This window comes from Coccinella septempunctata, chromosome 6 (genome assembly GCF_907165205.1).
Source record: "Coccinella septempunctata chromosome 6, icCocSept1.1, whole genome shotgun sequence".
Classification (NCBI taxonomy): Eukaryota; Metazoa; Arthropoda; class Insecta; order Coleoptera; family Coccinellidae; genus Coccinella; species Coccinella septempunctata.
Window position 1 is genome coordinate 20,149,891 of NC_058194.1, and position 22,014 is coordinate 20,171,904.

Genomic DNA, 22,014 nt, shown 5'->3' on the forward strand with positions numbered 1-22,014 from the left:
GGATATTGTGTTGAGAAGAGCTTAAAAATCGTATAAAAGTCGAACCAGCTTATTATGATCTCTAAGTATTATTCATGAGAATGCAGCTATAATGCAGGCTGGGTTTTTGACTTATACTTTTAACAAAAGATTCCTGATGTCAAAAGAAATATTTTTCTTCTGAACCATTTTTTCCAATTCGTCTCGGTGGAATATAGGATGTTGAAAATCCAAGAAAAAAATTTAATTTTGTCTTAAGTATATCTCACAAACGATTTAATCGAACGCAATGATTTTCGGAATATAGTTGTAGTGATGAATCTACTCCGAACACAAAAACCACCGACATATTCCAGTTTTTTCATTATGACAATTATATACCATAAAAATGCCATAGTAAATAATAAAAGAGCCCAACTCTTGAAAGCAAGTTGAACGGTCCCCAATTAATATTTATATTTGTGCATTTTGGAAAATAATAAGTATTCCTCATATTTTCTTGTTTTCGGGAAATTCTATATTCAAAAATGAAGAATATCTCTGAAATTGGGCACCTAGGATGAATGTAACTCGGTTAAAAAGATCCAAAGATGTGCAGTGTAATGTATATTTAGCTTGGGGAATTTTGTTTTTTTAGGGGTTGGCATACCTCATTATGAAAATTTAAGATAAAGGAAAAAAGTGTTTCTCTTGACCTCAAGAATCCGTCAAAATATAAGTCGAAGACTCATCTTGAATATGAGTACAATACTATACGTTGTCAATGAATGAAGTCTTCTGGATTCTGGAATTATCATAATTTTTGTTTTTTACTGAAACATTTTTGACTCGTTGATTTTGTATTTCATAGATCACTAAAAACTTGATGGGTCAGATGGGATACTGCTATAAAATCACAAGTGGTTCATGATTCTTTGAAAGACCTCGAGTTATGGCTCATAAATAACAAGTGATTTATAAATGCCATAATCCTCAACGAAACTGATACTTACATTATGATAATTTAGTTCGCTAGTTCTGGGCAAAGGGCAAATAGTTTTAGAAAATGGACAAATTGCATCACTTAGACATATGAGAATTGTTTGAGAAGAATTCAGGTAAGTTTTTCAATTTTATTGAAAATATTTCTCTATGCTTGAAAATGTTTTCGATCTACAGACGCCACTCTAAATCTTCGCTGCAACCAAAACTGGATATAAGGGAACAGAGTTCAATTTTGTAAGGTACTAGAACAATTCAATTCAATTGATACAAAACAATTTCTTTCTATCCACAGTTTTTCCTAATCGCTGACCCGTTTGATTCCTTTCATACATAGATCATAATCCATATTGTTCAAAATTAACACAATAAACACAAAATATCATCATTCGATATATGTATTTCATATACACGTTCAGTCTTCTTCACTATCTATTGACAAAAAGAGGATACACAATTCGGAGATGTTCTTTTTTCGGAGAGGACACTAGTAGGCCATCAGTGAATAGATAATTCGAAAGAATTCTTCGACGCAATCTATTCAAGTTATGCGAAAATCTCCTCTCAAAATTCTCGTAAACGTTTTTTTGAATTGCTGATTCGCCAGGGCATAACAGAAAGGATTTATCGGACTATTCGCGTAACATAAGAAATAGGAAAACATGTATATGTGTTCATTTATACATGGTGGTGAAGTACAAAATCCTTCCACTAATGCGAATACGTGAAACGGAGTCCAGCACACGACGAACGCCCCCAATATGAAAGAAATCGTACGTAATGCCTTTCTAGCTCTATTTTCCGATTTGGATTTTTGGCGAATGAATCCACGGAAAGGTTCGACGTGCGGTTTTTTGAACCTCTTGCCGATCTTCTTCATCAGAGTTCTCTTCTTGGGTGCATCTTTCGTCCCTACGTCGAAAGAAATTTCAGTTTCAACTCGCACTATTTTAGTGGACGCGTCAACAGTTTCAGATGGTATATTACCTGCTTGGTTATCTACGTGAGTGCTACATTCTGACGGCGAACCTCTGGAATCCTGCGTGTCGTCAGTTTTCGAGATCTCGTTCGTGAATTCCTGAATGCTGATTTGATTAGCATTCGAAGTAACGGACTTGGCGGCTGTTTGAGTAGACCGTAGCAGGGCGCTCTGGAGCAAATTAGTGTTAGTGACATTGGGAGGAGCATGCGCGGACGATTCGGTTATGGTGCAGGAGGACTGAGAACTGTCACACACTGGGGAAGGTAGGGCCAATGAGCTCTCGTCCATAAAACGTAAATCAGCCCCGTCTAATCCTATGAGAATATCGTATGTACCTTTAGGGTCAACATATAAACTACTCGGTCTTTTGGGGGGATGTTTCACTATTGGTTTCACTACCTCATTCTTCGGGGCAACAGGTTGCGGGGATGATACCTTGGGGATGATATGGTTCAAACCAGGATCGGATTGGTTGAGAACGTCGCCACTTACGTATTCACCTACCGTGGAGTTTCCCGAAGAGTTGGAGTTTTTCTCGAAAATCTGAGGTAGCGAGAACGGGAACGAGGAATGCCTTTGCGATTGCACCTTGTTCCCGAACGCGTCAAGATTGAGATCATTGGAGGAGGTTATGACTTTCAGCGGGACGCTGGAATGGAGCACTAGACCGACCAGCGACGATCGTTTTCTCATAATCTCCGCCTGTTTTTCCTTCTCCTCCTTGGTTTTGGCGGTGGATTCTTCGTCGGAATCGAATCCCGGGCTGCTGGATTTTTCCGATTTGGCAATTTCGATCGGACCTTGCGTAAACGTCACGTTGGAGATTTTCTGGTTGTTGCAGATGACTGTGCTACTCGTGGTTGTCGGCGTGGTGCTACTGAGTTTTGCGTTGCTCTTTGTGTCTCCTAGTCCTAGCTGATTACACGTGGTTTTGTCGGTGTTGTCATCGATGATCTTCACTGTGTTGTTTTGGTATTTATCTTGGGTCAACAGGGTGCTTTGTGTTTTTGACAGTCCTATACCTGCGGCCCTTCCCGCCATACCTGACATAGCCCCCGCGCTGAGAGCTACCATTGATTGCATCTTACGCTGTTTCATTTCACTTTTTTTCTGCATATCGTAGGCGGTCTTATAAATGCCGCCGTATAAAACGAATAGAACAATTAGGGTGGTCCAGTAATACCCAATAATAAGGGCTGTGTTGAAGATTGGATCTTTCAAGAACTGTACGGTACATTCCCCTGGTAACAAATCCCTGTAACCTATGAAATGTTCCCAGCCGAATATACTAGAGAAGAAGAGGAGTGCTGGGATGATCCAGGTGATTGTAACCATGTATATGACACGATTTTTCGTCCTCCAGCTCCTATAACGTGCTGCTATTTTTACGGAGCAATATCTGTCTATGGTGATAAGTAATACGGTGTATTGGGAAACTAGACATACTGTATAATCTACGGAAAGCCACAGATCGCATAAAAGTGGTCCGAGGTCCCAGTATCCCATCAAAACGTACACGGTGAAAAATGGCATCGAAACGGTCCCTGAAACAAAATTGTAGGATACACAATTTGGTAAATACAGGATTGGGAAAAGTATGGAACAAATGGTGAGCTCCTGCAGAGTAACTGAGAACTAATACCTAAGGAAAGGACCAATCTTATGGCCAGATGGCGAACACGTGCAGCCATCTGTCAGTTACCGTAGATTCGGGTGACCTGGGACAATTTTGAAATTCAACTTGTAATATTTCAAAAACGGTGACCTATTTTCACGTGAGAAAGAGGTTCAAATGTGCTCAATGACTCCGACTATTGATTAGGATATATACCATGCTTCAGAATTCGGATATAAATTTGAAAAAAAATAAAAATAGGTACTTTTCCCAAGTCACCCACCGAGTTGGGAGGCTTGGGACACAAGTTAAAATCCATTGATTTTTCAACTCTCAAATGAAATAAGTGACTTGAGACGGTGTATGTTGAAATTAGGTAAGGACATTAAATGTCAAACCCCTATTACAACGACTGTAAATATATTGCAGCTCAAATGTAAAGAAACTAAACAAAACAAGAGAACTTTGATTTCTTCCATTATTTGGTGATTTCTTTGTGGAAATAACGTAAATAATAATATCCTGCGAAAAATCGGCATATTTCCTGCTGCCAATGCGCCGCTTGTATCTATTCGGCATTGTCCCAAGTCACCCTATGAAACAACAAAATAAATGAATGAGCTCCATGTTGCCGTTTGATTTGTAAACAACCTTGTTTCATGACATATCTAATATCTCCATATACCACGTATTCAGAAAAAAATACACATGCACAAAGTGAAACACATGTACAGGACACTAGAAAGTATAAGGGCCATAAAAAAACGCCCTTTACTCTTCTGGAATTCGTTAATTTTTCCTGTAAATTCAAACGCTCTGGTCACGGCAAACTCAACAGGAATTTATTGTTAAACTAACCGAAAAGACTCTACTTATAAGAATAAGTTTGCCGCTTCACTCATATATGGTAAGAAACAAAGAAATCTACAAGGGGGGTAATTGTCCCAAGTCACCCGAATCTACCGGTAGATTAGTCCTTTTCTTAGGTAGTAGTTCTCAGTTACTCTGCATAAACTCATTAGTAAATGTCTTTAAAACCAAAAAGACGACATTTACGGAACTTAGTAAACATTTGTTACTACTTTAATTACGAGAAATTAATCCCTAAACATTTGAAGAATAGATGAGAAGATGAGTTTATATTTCCACTTTAGACTAATGAGAATAAAAATATAAACACGTGTTCTCAGATGATTCTTTGTATTAACATAATGAAGTTAGAACTGAACGAGTATTATCTTGTATGTAACTGTTGCCAAACTATTTGACTGAAATGTAAGAATGGGTCAATCCTAGAATTGTTTTTGAACAGAGCTAAAGTATGAAGGTCTTGAATCATTATACACGATTTTCTAATTCTCAACTCTCAAAATGAGTCGATCAGAGCAAGGAGCTGTTAGCTAGCTTGTAGCCGCAGATTAATTTCGAAGAGAAACGGTAAATCCAAGGATTCTATAACTTCTTTCGCATTCTGCCTCTTCTGCAATCGTAAAATTCGAAGAATTTAATTCCAAAACTTCATGCGAAAAAACGAACTCAAATAGAATTTTTTCCATTGCTCATAATATCTTACCCAGATTAATGAGATACTCACCGATAAGCATATCTGTGGCTGCCAACGAAGCGATAAAATAATTGCTGGGCTGCCTTATATTCCTATCGCAAATGAAAGCCAAAAGAACGAGAATATTCCCGCCGACCGTGAGAATGATGCAAACAGCAATTCCGATGGCAATAAGAACAGCTTGCCATAAGGGAAAGGGTGGCAGAACAGGAGTCAAAATATCTACGTCGATCGCTTGTGTCGAATTGCTCTGCAATGAGGTAATCGAACTGGTGAAGTTGGGGACTAGGTGTAGAGGATCTTCATCCCAAATTTTCACCGAAGAGGAATTCAAAGTTTCGATACAATCCACATAGGACAGAACAGTTTTGTATATAAACCTGCATAATTTTTCTTTCCGTTTATCTTCCTTCCTGCAACATAAAAGAAATACAATTATAATCAGCTAAAAGAGTCCTTTTTTTAAATAAAAATAAAAGATTAATTACAGACGAACACTCAACTTAAATTTACTATGAAATTTTGCCACACCACAATTATTGTGGATTTGTTATCTCATGTAATTTCGTTCTTCAGTTAGAGAATCGATGTGGTGTTACTCTCATGGACATGACTTTTTTCAGGTAGACTCACAAAAGTCCCTGCCAAGACGGGAAAAGTACCACAGTTTGTTTCATTTTTATTACAATTTATTAAGTACACCAGCTCTGAATTTTCTAACACTTGCCATTTCCGAGTTATGCTTGTTTGGTGTAGGTTCTATAAGCTACACCACCAAGTTGTAACTTTTGAAATAATTGTGATAGAGAAGTGGCATTTGGACTATTTAAAACTTATTAGGCACAAATGACTCATCAATTGAAATAACAACTTTGATATTTCTGAGGATGTCCCACCTGTGATATCAAATATAACAACTAACAACCGAAGGTCTTTTGGACTGCAGCATTATCGACCCCATCTTGTATTATCTCTTACGTTTGAGCATCGACGGCAACGATAACAGGGTCGTAGAGAACGGCAACATTGGAATTTGGACTGGCATCAGGTCGTCTTTTCTGATGAATCTCGAGTCTCCTTGGATGCACATGATGGCCGAAGAAGGGTAAGACGACATCGAGGAGAAAGACGTGAACTTCATTTTGATGTTGAGCGTTATGTACACCGAACAGTAGGGGTTATGGTATGGGGTGCTATTGCACATGGAAGTAGGTCACCTTTAGTCTTCATTCGGAGAACATACCTTCAAGAAATAGTGGAGCCATATGTGTTCTCCCTTACCTTAACCGGCTCGAGAATCCAATATTTCAGCAAGATAATGCTCGACCTCATGTTGCCAGAGTTAGTTTAAACTTTTTGAAGCGACCCATGTGAATCTTTTGCCATGGCCTCCCAGATCCCCCGATCTTTCGCCTATAGAGCATGTTTGGGACATCATGGGTAGAAGGCTTAGGAATTTACTCCACCCCCCACGGACTTTTTGGCGGCTCTGAGACATGAAGTACAGGAAGCTTGGGATAATATCCCTCAAGAAGAAATAGACCAACCTCTTGCATCAATGCCAAGACGTGTTGGGAAGTGTATACATAGCCGCGGTGGACAAACACATTATTAACAAATTTAATGAAAAATTTGTAAACCCTTCTTTTTTTTCTTCAAATTTTAATCATTTACTGATTGCTATACTATCTATGATTTACCAAAAAAAAATTTAAATTTAAGCAGCTCCTTCTTTGTCAGTTAGTATATTTTGAAGTTGTGTATTCCACAGTGCCATAGTGAAATATTTTATTACACCAAACCACCTTACGCTGAATGGTCACAACTCACAACACCCTGTATTATGTAATATTTGCTATGATGATCGATTTGGTTAAAGAATGTGTAATTTTAACATCATTCGTTCGGGCGTATACAGGGTGAGTCTTTGACTCGTACAAATATATTAACAGTAGATTCTTGGGGTTAAAAGAAACACTTTTTTTCCATATCTTTTTTTCCTATTCGGCCCTGATAAAAAGATATAGCCATTTTAAGTATGACCTGTGCCACCCCTGGAAGAACAAAAGTACCTTCAGTATTACTAGCTAAATCTATAACACTACACATCTGTGGATCTTTTAAACAGAGTTGTATTAAAGCAAAGTACTAAATTTTTCAAATTTCACAGATACTTTTCAATTTTTGAACATCAAATTACTCGAAAACGGCGCATTATACGAGAAAATATGAAGAATACTTTTATTTTACAAAACGTTCAAATATTTATTAGATAGAGTCCAACTTAATTTCAAGAGTTGGGTTCTTTGAATTTTTGGTATTTTTATGGTACGTAATGGTCATAATCAGAAAACTGTAGGATGTGGGTGATATCTTGTGTTCGAACAAGATTCATCAAATAAATGGAAAACTAAATCCCGGAATTCATTTCATGTTTTTTTTTACCTAAAAAATCGACAAAGACAAAGACTCACCCTGTCGGATGTTGTTTCTGTCATAAATTTACCTTTTCTTCAGACAAATGGTTGGTCATCACAACAGTTACAAAATACAGGGTGTTGTGACCCTTTAGCAGCAGGTTTTCTGATGTAGTGAATATTTTTTTCTTTGAAAACGTAGATCCTGTGTAAAATATGTCACTTTATTAATAGTAGCTCTTGGAATGCACGACTTCAGAATATTTAATATCGATGGCAGGACATCCTTAGAAAGATCAAAATTGGAATTTCAGTTGAGTCGGTCAGTTGTAATAAATTTGTAATAAATTCTGGTCCAAATCCCATTTCGCTATCACAATTACCTCAAAAGTTAAAAGTGGGTAGTGTAGCTTCAGGTGGAATCTTCACCAAACAGGCATTCTTAACTCTAGAATAGTACCTAAGTGTAATAAACTTCGAACATGGAGTAATAAATTTTAATAAACAGGCAATAAATTGTACTATGTTAACGGTTTTGGCATGGCGATTTGTTTAGTGTAGGTTTAAGTCAGTGCGATAACTGGCCATTTCAATTATTTGTATTTTATATGAGAGAGAACACGAATTTTATTGACCATACACTACAATGAGTGCCCCAGATAAGAGACTGATTGTAAAGATGCTCCTACGAAATCTGTTGAAATTCAAAAAATTGTGCACCCTCTCCTCTAATATAAAGAGAAACTTGATATTGCATCATCCTGCATCAATAATCTGTCCGACTTGCCTCGAATGCGGTTTGGAAGAGCAGAGCACGAACTAGACCAAAGAATAACCCATTTGTGTTCTCATCTTCCATTATATATCATGCAGATAAGAGTCAGTTCTTTTGCTGCTGCTTATTCTAGGTCATATCCGCAGGCAATATTCTACGGAGGGTCTCGAAATATCGTTCAAAAATAACGTATCGATATCAATCGATATATAAGATTTTGTGAGGCATTCGGGATTATCCTGAATGTTTGCTCGGCGTATGATTCGATTATCTTCGCCCGGTTCACATACAAGGAACTCCTGCCATCATTTTCACAAGCATACGGATATTCTATACATATTTGCCGAATTTTGCGAAATTGAATATAATGGGAGTAAATGAGCTATATTCACGTTCACACCGTAGGAAGTGATGAGGCAGATTGATACATCAAGACTCAATAGTTATCATATTTTTTTGAGATAGGTAGACGGCTTCAGTATTTACACAGCCTACCTGGTGAATATTTGAATGAAATTTACTTTGGTTAGAGAACTATCAATAATAAAACAAACGGATGATTTCGCATTATATGGGAAATCTGTTTTCGGGAACAGATGTTGAATTAGTACCTAAACTGCATTCATTGTGACTATAAGATGACGAATTCTTACACTGCGACAGCTGCAAGAGAAGGCCCGTGAACAGCAATCAAAGACCTATAAAGCCTATATCGATTTAAGTAAGGCCTTCGACTCGGTGAATCGGAAAGCGCTGTGGAAAATCATAGGACGCCTTGGAGTACCCGAAAGATTCTTAGCCGTGTGTAAAAGCCTCCATACCAACAACACCGCTAGAAAACAGCATAATGGCTCTACAACTGACCATTTCTTAACCAACTCTGGAATAAAATAAGGCTGCGTGTTAGCGCTTTTACTGTTCCATATTTTCGCCATAGCCGTCTCGATAATTGCTGACATGAGTATGCCTGTAAGAGGTGATGAAATAAGATTCAGATTTTATGGAGGCCTGTTCAACCTGAAGCGCCTCAGAGCAAAAACACGTACCAAGTTTATCACGGAACTTCAATATGCAGACGACTGCGCACTTATCGCTAGCAGCCCAGGAGGATCTACAGATGATGCTGGACATCTATAAACATATATACGAAGCTTTGTGCCTTATACTCAATATTGACAAAACCAAAATCCTGGTTAGTCCGCCAGAAAGCGTTCAATCAGATATCAGCCTGGAGGATGAAACTCTAGAACAGGTCGAGCAGTTCAAATACTTGGGAAGCTTCATAAATACTAGGGATAACCTCTGCAAGGAAATACACAACCGTATCAATTCGGCATCACGGGCATTCTGGAAGATAAAGGACAGAGTATTTCAAAATCACGACCTCAATCTGAAGACCAAGACAGCTGTTTACAAAGCAGTGGTCCTCCCAACGCTTCTTTATGGAAGCGAAAGCTGGACACCCTACAGCAGACATATTAAACAGCTTGAACAAATGCAACAACGTCAGCTAAGACAAATAATGCACGAAATGGTTTCACGAAGTTTCAAATGCAGAAGTCTTGCAGCGTGCGAGTTGTACAACAATTGAGACTCAAGTAACGAGAGCCCGACTCAGATGGGGCGGCCAGGGATGCAAGACACAAGACTTCCCAAAATAGCTCTGTATGGCGAATTCCAAGAGGGAGCTCGGAAACCAGGAGGCCAGTATAGGCGGTTTAAGGATATACTGCATCAGGCGCGTACCCATGGGGGGGGGAAAAGACCAATAACATTATTATATGAAGCTACAAGTACAGCCATCTATTGAATGTCAAGGTAATTCGCAAGAATTCGTGCTGTCATCTGGTCCTTCTTTCGGGGTGGGTGATGGAAAATTCTTTAGAGCCATCGGGGTGAATGAATTGGCATCACAATATTCCTCACTTATCAAAAAAGTTTTTTCGCTGCAGTGCATTATTCCAGCAACGTTAAATAATGTTTCCGACAGTGAAATACAGCAAGAAATATCTGGTATTGATGAACCAGACAGTGACAAGGTTCTTCTTTCCAGTGAATTAAAAAGATGGAAAAAAATGTGGATCACTTCAACAACGAATGATCCCGAATCATGTCGTTCCTCAGCACTTTCAGAAATGTTGCGAAGATTTTTACCCTTATTTGTACATATTACTTCAAATATTTTTTGTGTACTTCCCGTAACAACAGCTGAAGAAACAGAGCGCAGTTTTTCTTCCTTAAGGAGACTTAAGACCTTCAGAAGCACTATGGCAGGGCAGAAAACTGCTCGAATGGATTAGCTTTAATGCACATAAATTACTAGAGAGTCATTGATACAAAAATGGCTGTGACCAGATTTGCTAATGCTGGCCCAAGGCGCTTGGAGCTTTTATTTAATAACTATTATAAAAACTAGTAAACTTTTTAATATTCGTTTTTTCTTTTTTATAGATTTATATTTACAAGAAATCAATGTTTTATTTTATTCAATAACTAAAAACTAGTCAATTCTGACAATTTAATATTTTTTCTATTTGTTCTTCATAATTTTTTATAGTTATAAGAAATAAATGTTTTTGTTATGTTTTCCTCTTTAAGTGGATGTTAGCTGAGCCCCCAGAGACATCCTGTCTCTGGTTAATGCCAATCATAACTGGGAACAACTAGCGTTGGATAGATCACAGTCACAGTGGAGGTCTTTGGTCCACAGTTATAATGGAGACTCGAGAAGAATACAGCGGCGGCCAGATCTGGTTGGTGACTGTCCATGCCCGGAGTGTGGAAGGATCTGTAGATCGCGGCTGGGTCTCTTCAGTCACGGGAGGGCACATAGTCGCAAGTAGCCCTAGAAAATTAGGGTTTGATAGCACCGATTTTTTTTTCAATATTTTGTAGGTTTATTCTCGGTAACGGGATACAGCAATGAATGAATGAAGATGACGCCAGCAGTCAGAAGGAAGATATTGTTCGAGACTATGGAAATTTTGATATTCTATTTCTTAAAGGTTTATATAAGTATATAGGGAGTGAAAACCCTAAAAAGTTAATTAAGAAATGCAGAATCCTCCCAGAATAAATTTCAATCGATACCATACTATTTAGCTTATGATACAAGAGATTAGGGAAAAACCCCAGTAAAAAACTCTTTATTCGCGTGAGTGTAGTGGATTGTAAGGGATGAAACTGTTGACAAACCATGCTGAAATATTTCATATTGAAGGGCATCCCGCCAGTGCGAGATGCTCTCCAGTCAAAAATTGATGTTTTCCTTGAAGAAAAAGAAAATCCAGGTAGTCTTCTCCGAGTTAACAGAAACTTCTATTTGAAATTCAAACAAACAGAAGCAGAAAAATGTAAGATAATGAAATTATCTCATTGACCTAAAATACACAACACAATTCAAAAAATATTCGGAAACTTCATGTATAGCCCTAAAACCATTCTGAAATATAAAAATGGGTCAATGATTAACGAGACGTTTTATTGTTTCTTCTGGTAGGGCTTTCAACTGAATTTCATCGGATAAGCATACTATTGCAACTTCCGTCATCTGTTCGTATGTACGATTCAGAATACACCATATTTTCCTGGGAAGATCAAAACCAGGAACTCTATTCGAGGGATCACTAACTAATTCTTGGTTGAAAATAGTGCACGTATTCCATTCAGACTGTCAAATGTCCTTATCTTTTACATTCGAATCAAGGAAAAAGTTAGACCATATGGATTTAGGCGACTTTTTGGAATATAGGACAGAATTGGGAATGTGTCGGGAAAGGAGTGAAATTCATTTCAAGAATTTATAACTGTAGTCTACCTACGAATATGGGGCGGTACAATGTTTGAAAGAACTGAATAGGTGAAGATCTGATAGTTCCAGTTATAATTCTTATAGAAAGCTGTGCATCAATTTTTTGCACCTGATCACTATTAACCCAAACGGGGCAACATTATTGAGCAGCAAAAAACCAAAGTAAGGGTTGCCGTTCGAAGCGTATCTGCATCAGGACCCCATGAAGTATGTACCAGCTATTTTATGCAGGATGTTATTCCTAGTTTTCAACTTCAGACACAAATTTTCCAAATGCACCTTGAAATTCAACGAGGATTCCAGCTTAACTCCTTATTACACTGATATAAGAAGTCGTGCTAAAACTGTTCCTTGTGGAAGACCGTTATTCAAAGTTTGAAATTACAACTATCATCAACAAAAACACGAAACCCTCTACCTGACAGCATATTTTTTAATGAGCGAACCCCCCTCCCACACTTCAAATGCGTATAAAGTTTGAAAATCAAACCATCCTTCCATAGTGTGTCATATGCTCCACATAAACTCACAAATGCTGTTCCTGTTTATCATTGAACCCTCCTTCAATTAAAATGGTGATGGTCTAATCACAACAATTCCTTTTTTTCCTGAAACCCCTTTGACAATTTTGGAAAGCGTCTTCTACAGTCGATTAAATTCTTATAGAATTAGCCTCTCTGAAATTTTGAAAGGAAAACTCAATAAACTAATGAGCCGATAACTACTAGGATCAGAAGAATCCTAACGCAAGAAGCAAGAATTTAGAATGTTATTATAAAATGATAACCACCAAAACAAGGCCCTTTTGCCTTAATGATTGATGAACATTGTTAGCCTTAACATATTTCTTTTATCCATTGTTTTCACTTTTCAGTAGCATTCTTTTCTTAAAAGTTTTAGGTCTTTGCTGAACTTGAACGACTCGTTTGATTCTGATATAATTTTTTACTGAGATCGATAAACCTTATTATTGTTCCTTAAATCTTGAACTTTCATTAGCATCATCAACACAAGGGAATGAGCAGATATAGGAAATTGAAACTGAAGACTTTTCTGTGATAAAATATATTATAGGCATACATAGATAGATTTAAATAAACATCATCGGGAACATTATGAAAACGATAAATTCTCAGCTTTTGCGGTTGGCGGAAAATAGAAACACAACCGTATATAATCAAAACAAAACCCTCTTATCACCGAAAAACCTTCATGGGATTTGACTGTCCTGCTCATTTCATACTTCCAATTGTAGCTCCAGTAAAATGGAGACTTCCTATTGTTGAAATTCAGCCGCTACATCTGATACAAGAAACCGTGTTCGTAATGATGACAGGCATATCTCTTATTGTTACATACACATTCTACGAACGGCTTATTAGAACTTCTTTTCGCCTTCAGCTTCTCAGAAACACAAAGATGTAAGCCATAATGAAATCCACTCGTTGCGGTCTGAAACTTTACTGAATTGAAGAAGGAAGATGAAAGACGTTTTTCTAGGATGCAATATTATCCCTCCAAAGTGGGTCATCCTTCCGTTGAATCAGAGAACAAAGTTGAATTTGACTTGATGTTGAAGTTAACAGGAGCCGAGTTGAAAATATTTCTTTAAGAAAATAGCAGAGTGAAATGTTGTCTCGCAACAAAAAAAGAAATTTTTTATTTATCAACCTATAAATAGTTTGTATAACTACCATACAGGGTGAGTCATTGACTCGTACATTATGGTTTTTTCCGAAGCTGTTGAGTGTTTGGATAGGGAATGTGGTTTGAGAGGCACATCATTTCGATATTTTCAGATGTTTGTTCATAACTGAGCTTGAAATATATCAAAGTACAGCTAGAGTCTGATTATTAGGATTGCTCTAATATTTCAGTTTTGTCGAAGAGAAGAATGTTTTTTCGAATCGAGACAGAAACTTGATAATGATAGTCTTTTTGAAACACTTCGTTGTTTGGAACTGGACTCTGGTGAACGTTATTTCAATAAATATAATCTATAATTCGCTGTTTCTCGACTACATTTTCCACATGTCATTTAATGAAAATGTACTACACCATTTCCAGTTTTTCAGATAAGTCAAGTTTATTTCAGAAACCGTCAATTGTATTTCAGATTAGTGAAAATGATCATTTGAAATTCAGTTTAGTCATATTTATTTCAGAAAACATCGAATATAATTCAGATTAGTCAATTTAATTTCAGATTTCAGATTGTAATTCATACGAATACTTATTATTCAAGGTGATTTATAGTCATTCATTCATTGCTGTATCCCGTTACCTGGAATAAATCTACAAAAAGACAAAAAAAAAAAAGATCAAAGGTGCGAACAGACTTGTAATGTATTAGTGCTAATTGCGACTGTGTGCCCCCCTGTGAATGAAGAGACCCAACCGTGACCTGCAGATCCTTCCACACTCAGGGCATGGATAGTCACCAACCAGATCTGGCCGCTGCTGTATCCTTATCGAGTCTCCATTATAACTGTGTAGCAAAGACCTCCACTGTGACCTGTCCAACGCTAGTTGTTCCCAGTTATGATTGGCATTAACTGATTTTAGGGATTGATGTAGTATATTCTTAAACCGCTTATACTGACCTCTGTGAATTCGCCATACAGAGCTATTTTGAGGAGTCTTGTGTCTTGCATCCTCAGAATGTGGCCGCTCCATCTGAGTCGGACCCTCGTTACTTGTACAACTCGCGCGTTGCAAGACTTCTGCATTCGAAACTTTGTGGAACCATCTGATGTGCATTATCTACCTTAGATGACGTTGTTGCGTTTATTCAAGCTGTTTAACACGTCACCTGTAGGGCGTCCAGCTTTCGCTTCCGTAAAGAAGCGTTGGGAGGACGACTGTTTTGTAAACAGCTGTCTTGGTATTCAGATTGAGGTCGTGATTTTGAAACACTCTGACTTCAGCTTCCAGAATGCCCGTGATGCCGAATTGATACGGTTATGTATTTCCGTGTCTAGGTTAGCCCTAGTATTTATGAAGCTTCCCAAGTATTTGAGGTGATATATAGGGTGTTGCGCAGAAAGTCTGAACTTCTTTATTCCGAATGGCCCTCATATTTTTTATCCAATATTTTCATTCTTCTGAAAATTCTGAATCATTTTTTATCGTTAATATAGTAGATACCTATTAACTGTTTACTCATACAAATTTCAATTGATTTCTTTCTGAATTATTATTTATATTTTCTGAATTACAATTGATATTTTCTGAAATACCATTGACGATTTTTGAAATGAATCTGAGTAAATTGAATGCCAAATGACCATTTCTGAAATTGATTCGACTAATTTGAATTACATTTGATGTTTTCTGAAATAAACTTGACTAACCTGAAATACAAGTGATGTTTTCTGAATTTCAACTAATTTTTTCTGAATTACAACTGGAAATGGTGTAGATATAATTAGGCTTCATTTTTCATGTCAATTAGAAATGATTAAAAACTGCTTTCAATTTGTTTTATCGGGAAGAAGGCAAGCTATGAATCTACTTTTACAAGTTACTGTTGAGTGGAAACCGAAATATAACTGGATATCATAGTATTTCCTAAAAAAATTTGATGAAGCATACATTTTTTGAATTTAAAGTTTTCAGTCCTTGAATATATTATCACCCTTCAATTGTTTCATTACAGATATAAATAGGTATTCCATTATTGCGTTCGACGCACATATTTACCTTTTGTGAGCAATGGTTGGTGCTTGTATGTGTTGACGTACAAGTTGATGTAATTTGGAGCGTTTCAGACCTTCCAGAACATGATTTTATTACAAATTAGACAGTTGATCGATATACTGATTGCAGTTGGGACATAATGTTGTAAATTAGAGAGTCGTTGGGGCATGGAAAGCCATTTGTGTCCTGATCCATGAGAATATCGAACCTGATATACTGATGGGATTGTGCAAAAACCAAGATTCGTTTGGTTTTTTCTCATACTATTTTAAATAATTTGAAAAAGGTGTTTCATAGTATATTTTTGCTGGATCTTTCTATATATATTGATCGTAACGAGATAGTTCTCGTTTCTAGGAATAACAAATAAGTATACAGTGGCTCCTAAGCAATAAAAATGACCATATAAGGAGGCAGAAATGTACATTCAAACATCTCTTATGCTCATATATTTCTGAGGTATTGTCTTTCATGAAAATCATAGGATTCCAATTCCTATGATTTCAAATTTCCAAATTATTGAATTGATTTTGATATAGTTTATTGTATTTGATACATTCAATATCATAAATTTTTACCTACGGGTTTCAAAACTTCACTCTGTACATGAAAAAAAGTTGAAATTCGTGAAGAAATAATATTTCGAATGGAAAAAATGTTTTGTTTGGAGTGAAGCCAAATCAAAAATGAATGATCGATTTTTTTATTAAAAAGCAAAATTATATCTAAAATCCCCGAAATAATCTACTGATTTCAATAATTTATTCGAACTATCATTATTAAACAGAATGCTGGAAAATATATACTTTCAATGTAAAAGACCTTTTCTCAGCATTTGTTTCGATGACCAGATAACAAGAACATGACATGATTCCCATTTTTCTCATCAACATATTCAGAGTATCCGAATTGATGGATAGATAGGGAAGATCCTAGAGCATGGCCAGAACGACCTCCTGATCTCACCCCAATGGATTATTTTTGAAAAGTTTAGTCTATCGGAAAAATATCAATACCATAGTCCATTAATCAAAAGAATAGATAAAGAATGTGCTTATAATCCGAATTTTCCTCAAATGTTAAGATAATTAGTTTTAAATCTATGGAAAAGAGCTGAAAATGCACAGATGTAGGTGGAGGCCATTTCGAGCAGCTTTCATGAAATTTTTTCAGTAATTATCTTTTTCTATTTGTCAGAAACAAAATCACATATTAGTTGTTTGATGAAAATGATCAGTTTAAAAAAAAACGAACAATGAAATTTCCATCATCACTAAAAAAAGTGCTAATTGAATACATTAATAACATATTCACGACAGAATTCATTCTCCTCTTCACAAATATGTTAATAAGAAAAATTTCATGTTTTCGATATCGGCTCAGAGTGTTCACAGACTGTATTTCACATGGGAATTAGTTTGTAGTACTCACACAAAATATCATCAATATTGATTCAAAAATTATAAAGGTTTGAATATTCTGTGCTATTCAGGAAACCTCCAGTATTTCAGGAGAGTGTTTCAGAAACTATCGTCAATTTCCAATAAAAAGAAAATATCTCACCACTGCTGAATGAATTCCGGACCTATAGAGAATATTGGAGTGGTTTTATTTGAGTCTGCATAAGCGTAGTAGGATTCAGTTGATGAAGTCATGACATTTCAGTCCAAGTAGAAGCTCAAACTCTTAGATCTTAGTTGATTTCTGTAATAAGAAATAAATTACTATTTCTTATAGTTGAAACTAGTACAAAATGAAACTATTTTCGTAATTCCAATATTGCTTCAACTGAGAATGATTGAAGAATGAAGATAGAAATAACCTGGATTAAAAACTTCAGAGTTTCTATATTGTTCTCTGGATCATGGTCTTGAACCTTAAACTTCGCTATTTCCTAGTCTGAATCCTAGACTGGATATTCTAAACTTTAAAACTGGGATAACTCATCATACTTATGAAGTTTCTCAAATAATATTCCATATTCCAGAAACAAATTGATATTTCTCACCTTGATTTTCAACTCATGAATGTTGTTGATCCAGCTCTGGTGGTGAAAAGATCAACCTGTTGAAAAAAAATTAATTTATTCTTTTCCCTTCAATGATCATCAGTAAAATTTCGAATATCGATTGAATAAATAAAAATATTGAAAAAAGTTTTTTTTCGCAAAATTCAGTTGCGTTTTCATGACTATTAATTTTATTGAATATTGTACCTATAAAGACAAGAATCAGTGTATTCAATCATAATTAAAGATGAAAATAACTGTACATAGACGGAAATACCGAAACAACTATAAAATTTACTATTTATGTTCAAATTTTTTAGAAGTTTGGCAACCTCTGATGGTAATCTTCATGTATAAAATTCAGTTGCGTTTCCATAACTATTAATTTTATTGAATATTGTACCTATAAAGACAAGAATCAGTGTATTCAATCATAATTAAAGATGAAAATAACTGTACATAGACGGAAATACCGAAACAACTATAAAATTTACTATTTATGTTCAAATTTTTTAGAAGTTTGGCAACCTCTGATGGTAATCTTCATGTATATGATTTATGAATACAAACATGATTAAAATAATAATAATATGTATGTAAACCGTGAAAAAATCTCAACTTGGCTCCAACCACTTGTCTACGTGGCATGTATCATGAAAAAGAAACAGGATTTAGAGTATAGATTAGAGGCGATCGTTAGATATAAAAACTTCTTTCTGTGTCATGGTCATTTCATGATTTGTGCAGCAGGGAAAAAGTATACTTGCTGGCTTTGCGCCATCGTTTCAACTGCAGAAATACTGGAATATTCATGTCTGTTGTGCCTGCAATGGCTGGAGCGTGATTCTAGTCATATTAACCACCAACAGGCTCAAAAAATGTTCGAGATAAAAACTATGCAGCTCTATAATAACAGCACAGATTTGGATATTTCGATAGCCTCCACAACTAAATACGCCCTTGAGATAAGGATCTTTCACGAAATAGAAAAATGACAAGGGAGTAATTTATCCAATGCATTAATTCCACGCTATCGAAAACGCCAGTAAAATCAAGTATCTAATGAGTTCCACTGAATTTATTACAATTCTAATTCAACAAATTGGTTGGAATACAACATTGACTGAACGTTTATACTTCACATTCTGATAGTTTTCACCATTATTGCTGTGGTTCTTGAATCAGATACATACACTGCGATTTGGTATACATACAAGGATATATTGAAATATTCTTAGCCTTCTATAGAACCAAACAAAATTTCAATGTCAAAATATTTTATTACTCAACATATTCTTCTCTTAATTGAATACATTTATTACAGCGAAACTGCAACGTCTCTAGACCTTTCAAAAAAATGTTTCTTCTTGCTCTGCATTCCAGACCTCCACAGCTTTTATTACCTCCTCGTTGGAAGAAAATTTACAAGCTTTTAAATTTTTTTTCGGTTGAGGAAAGAGATGATAGTCCGATGAAGTCAAATCTGATTAATAAGGGGGGTGTCCTGGTAATTCAAACCCTAAATCTCGAATTTTTTGCATGGCAACAAGAGATTTGTGTGCACTGATGTTGTCCTGCAAAAACAAAACACCTTTTGATAGCTTTCCGCGTCTTCTCACTTTAATTTTTTCCCATAGAGTGGCCAGTAATGTCGAATAGTAATCACCGTTTATTGTTCTACCCTCATCCAAAAAATTAATCATGATTACTCCGTGGCAATCCCAAAAAGCAGAAGCAAGAAGTTTTCCAGCAGATTTTTGGACACGAAACGTCGTCATTCCGCTTTGTTTCTGGATCGTAGAAATGTACCCAAGTCTCATCCATAGTAACAATTCGGTTTAAAAAGTCTACATCGTTTTCAAATCGAGAACAGATCGAACGCGATGCTTCTACCCTTGCACGCTTTTGGTCAACATTCAAACATTTGGGGATCCATTTTGCAGCAATTTTTCTCATGTCCAAATTGACGTGAACTCTATAATGAACGCGTTCGTATGAAATATTCAGTGCTCCAGATATCTGTTTTAGCCCAATTCGACGGTCTGATAAAATCATGTCATGAACTGCAATGATATTTTCGGAGACTGACACAGAAACTGGCCTTCCCGATCGGTCATCATCTTAAAGGGAAATTTTACCTCTTTTGAAGCTTGCAGTCCAATTTTTCACGGTCGCATACGAAGGACATTGATCACCAAGGGTACAATGCATATCTTCGTAGATCTGCTTACCTCTTAACCCTTTTAAATACAGGTACTCCATGATGGCTCGATACTCCAATTTTTCGATTTTCACTTATTCAATCCAAAAAGATGCGAGTAACGATACTGAATCTATTTTACGACTAACGACAACAAATAACGATAAAGTAAATTCCTCACAAAAGACAAAAGACCTGGTACTCTGGTACCAATCACTGACATATCCAGTTGCTATTATTTCGCCAGCACCACAGAGCTAGTTCAATCGAGGCCAAGGAAAAAGAGAAAGAATCTAAACCAGACAGAGGTGCTTTTTTTTTACTTCTGCTCCAAACATGCAAGAAATTATTGCTAAAAACGGAACAGAGAATTCACGGGCAGAGAAGAAGAGACAACTCAAAAAAAATTTCTGATGATGATGAAAGAAATATTCCTGCAACCAATACTCCATCATCAGAAAAGAGATTGAGACTATCGAGGCACGTTGTAACTGCTCAGGGATGCTATTCTCGAGCATTCGCAATATACGCATTATTTAACGTTGTGATGTTTTTACTTTTTAACACATGTTTAGCAGAGTTTTCCAGAGTTTCACCAAAGCATTGTGTGCTTTCATATGGGCTAAACACAATGCGCATCGTACGCATCGAAAAACGTTGTGATGTTTTTAACAGCAAATTATGATTAGCCCACAATGCTTTGGTGAAACTATGGAAAACTCTGCTATCTGCTGTTAAAAACATCACAACGTTCTTCGATGCTCGAGAATAGCAGCCCAGAGAGATGATAGCTAAAGAATCGAAGATTTCTTTTCACGTTCTTAGCCCGATGAGGGTTGGTTACGATGTAGGATTTGTTCTCTTTTGGGCTTGATCAGCTTATGCGCTGATCTCTCAAAGTCTACCAAACGATAAACTTGTGAATTGTGTTGCTGATATTTTAGTATGTCATTTTGTCCGTACTATATGGACAAAATGGTTTTTGTGATCGGTTGCATTTTTTCTTAATATATATTTTATTATAGTTCCTACTTAATCAAAAGACTTTGATACTGATCAATGAACCAAAAATGAGTAAAAACCAAGAAGATTGATAATTGCGTTAAATAATTAAATATGATGAAAAAACAAAACACGATGTCATTTTGTACGTAATTCCCCTAATTGAAAATCAATTGACGGGTTGTGTTTTCGGTTGAAGAAATATTAATTTTAATCCCCACTTATGGCCAACCCTGTATTGTCCATATGTAGGTATTGGATGTAAGAATTCGATTATAGAACATTTCGTTCTGACATATTTCAGCAGATAGAAGTAATTCTCTCAGAATAGATAGATACGTATATCGAATCAGCAGTAGAAGCATGTACATTTCGGGATCGAATTGCTTCTATGCGAATTAAATTATGTTCAGCCTAGAGCTCCGAATGCGTTTTGCCGCATAACGTCTAATCTGCCTATTCCAATTTTGAAACAAGATTATGGCAAATTTGATTGCAGATAATTGATTTGCGGAGGAATTTGAATCGAATTCCGAGATACAAGTATTGGGATATTCATTGACTGTTGATTTTCTATTCACACAACACACGGGTATCATAAATCTTGGTCAAATGATTTTCATGCCAACTATTTCATGTAACCCGTTTCAAACCCACCAATATAAACTTCGTGCTCGGAAAATTCGATGGGAAAAGGAAAGCGTGTCCCGGTAGGCACGCAATTTTCGATTGCGTTAGAGCCGTATTGATTTCGAATTGAGGATATACTGATCGTTTATGACATTTTAATTGTAGTTTGAATACGTCACACATTTAAAAACCTAGTTCTTATGGTCACGTTCATGCTCACAAGTGCCTTCCCAATGAGAAGTTTTCCTAGAAGTATTTTGTGAGGCAGAAGCGAGTAGTAAATCAGTGTAATCCTTGTGATAAGCTGTGGGGCTATATCCTCAAGTGTGAATGAACATACGAGGGTGTCCC

At 36.3% G+C, this 22,014-nt stretch overlaps 1 protein-coding gene across 2 annotated transcripts; it reads right to left on the bottom strand.

The window, feature by feature from the left end:
• Positions 1-1,016: 1,016 nt before the first annotated feature.
• Positions 1,017-17,895, bottom strand: LOC123315414 (muscarinic acetylcholine receptor gar-2). 2 transcript variants are annotated; one of them, XM_044901100.1, is made up of 5 exons: positions 17,832-17,895; positions 17,387-17,527; positions 5,152-5,534; positions 1,948-3,486; positions 1,017-1,872 (listed from the first exon to the last, which is right to left on the bottom strand). In XM_044901100.1, the coding sequence occupies exons 2-5, from the start codon at positions 17,476-17,478 to the stop codon at positions 1,502-1,504; spliced, it is 2,385 nt and encodes a 794-aa protein (XP_044757035.1). In that variant the 5' UTR covers positions 17,479-17,527; positions 17,832-17,895; the 3' UTR covers positions 1,017-1,501. The 2 variants fall into 2 exon arrangements, with proteins under 2 accessions (XP_044757035.1, XP_044757034.1); XM_044901099.1 differs by having other exon boundaries at positions 1,017-3,486.
• Between the last annotated feature and the right edge of the window lie 4,119 nt (positions 17,896-22,014).

Bases quoted from the DNA above. Each gene is read 5' to 3' on its own strand.
- LOC123315414 (XM_044901099.1), bottom strand. From the start codon at position 17,478: ATGACTTCATCAACTGAATCCTACTACGCTTATGCAGACTCAAATAAA. The intron at 5,535-17,386 runs GTGAGATATTTT...TTTATGTTGCAG, and splicing joins CCGGAATTCATTCAGCAGTG to GAAGGAAGATAAACGGAAAG. The intron at 3,487-5,151 runs GTGAGTATCTCA...ATTTTGTTTCAG, and splicing joins AGCCACAGATATGCTTATCG to GGACCGTTTCGATGCCATTT.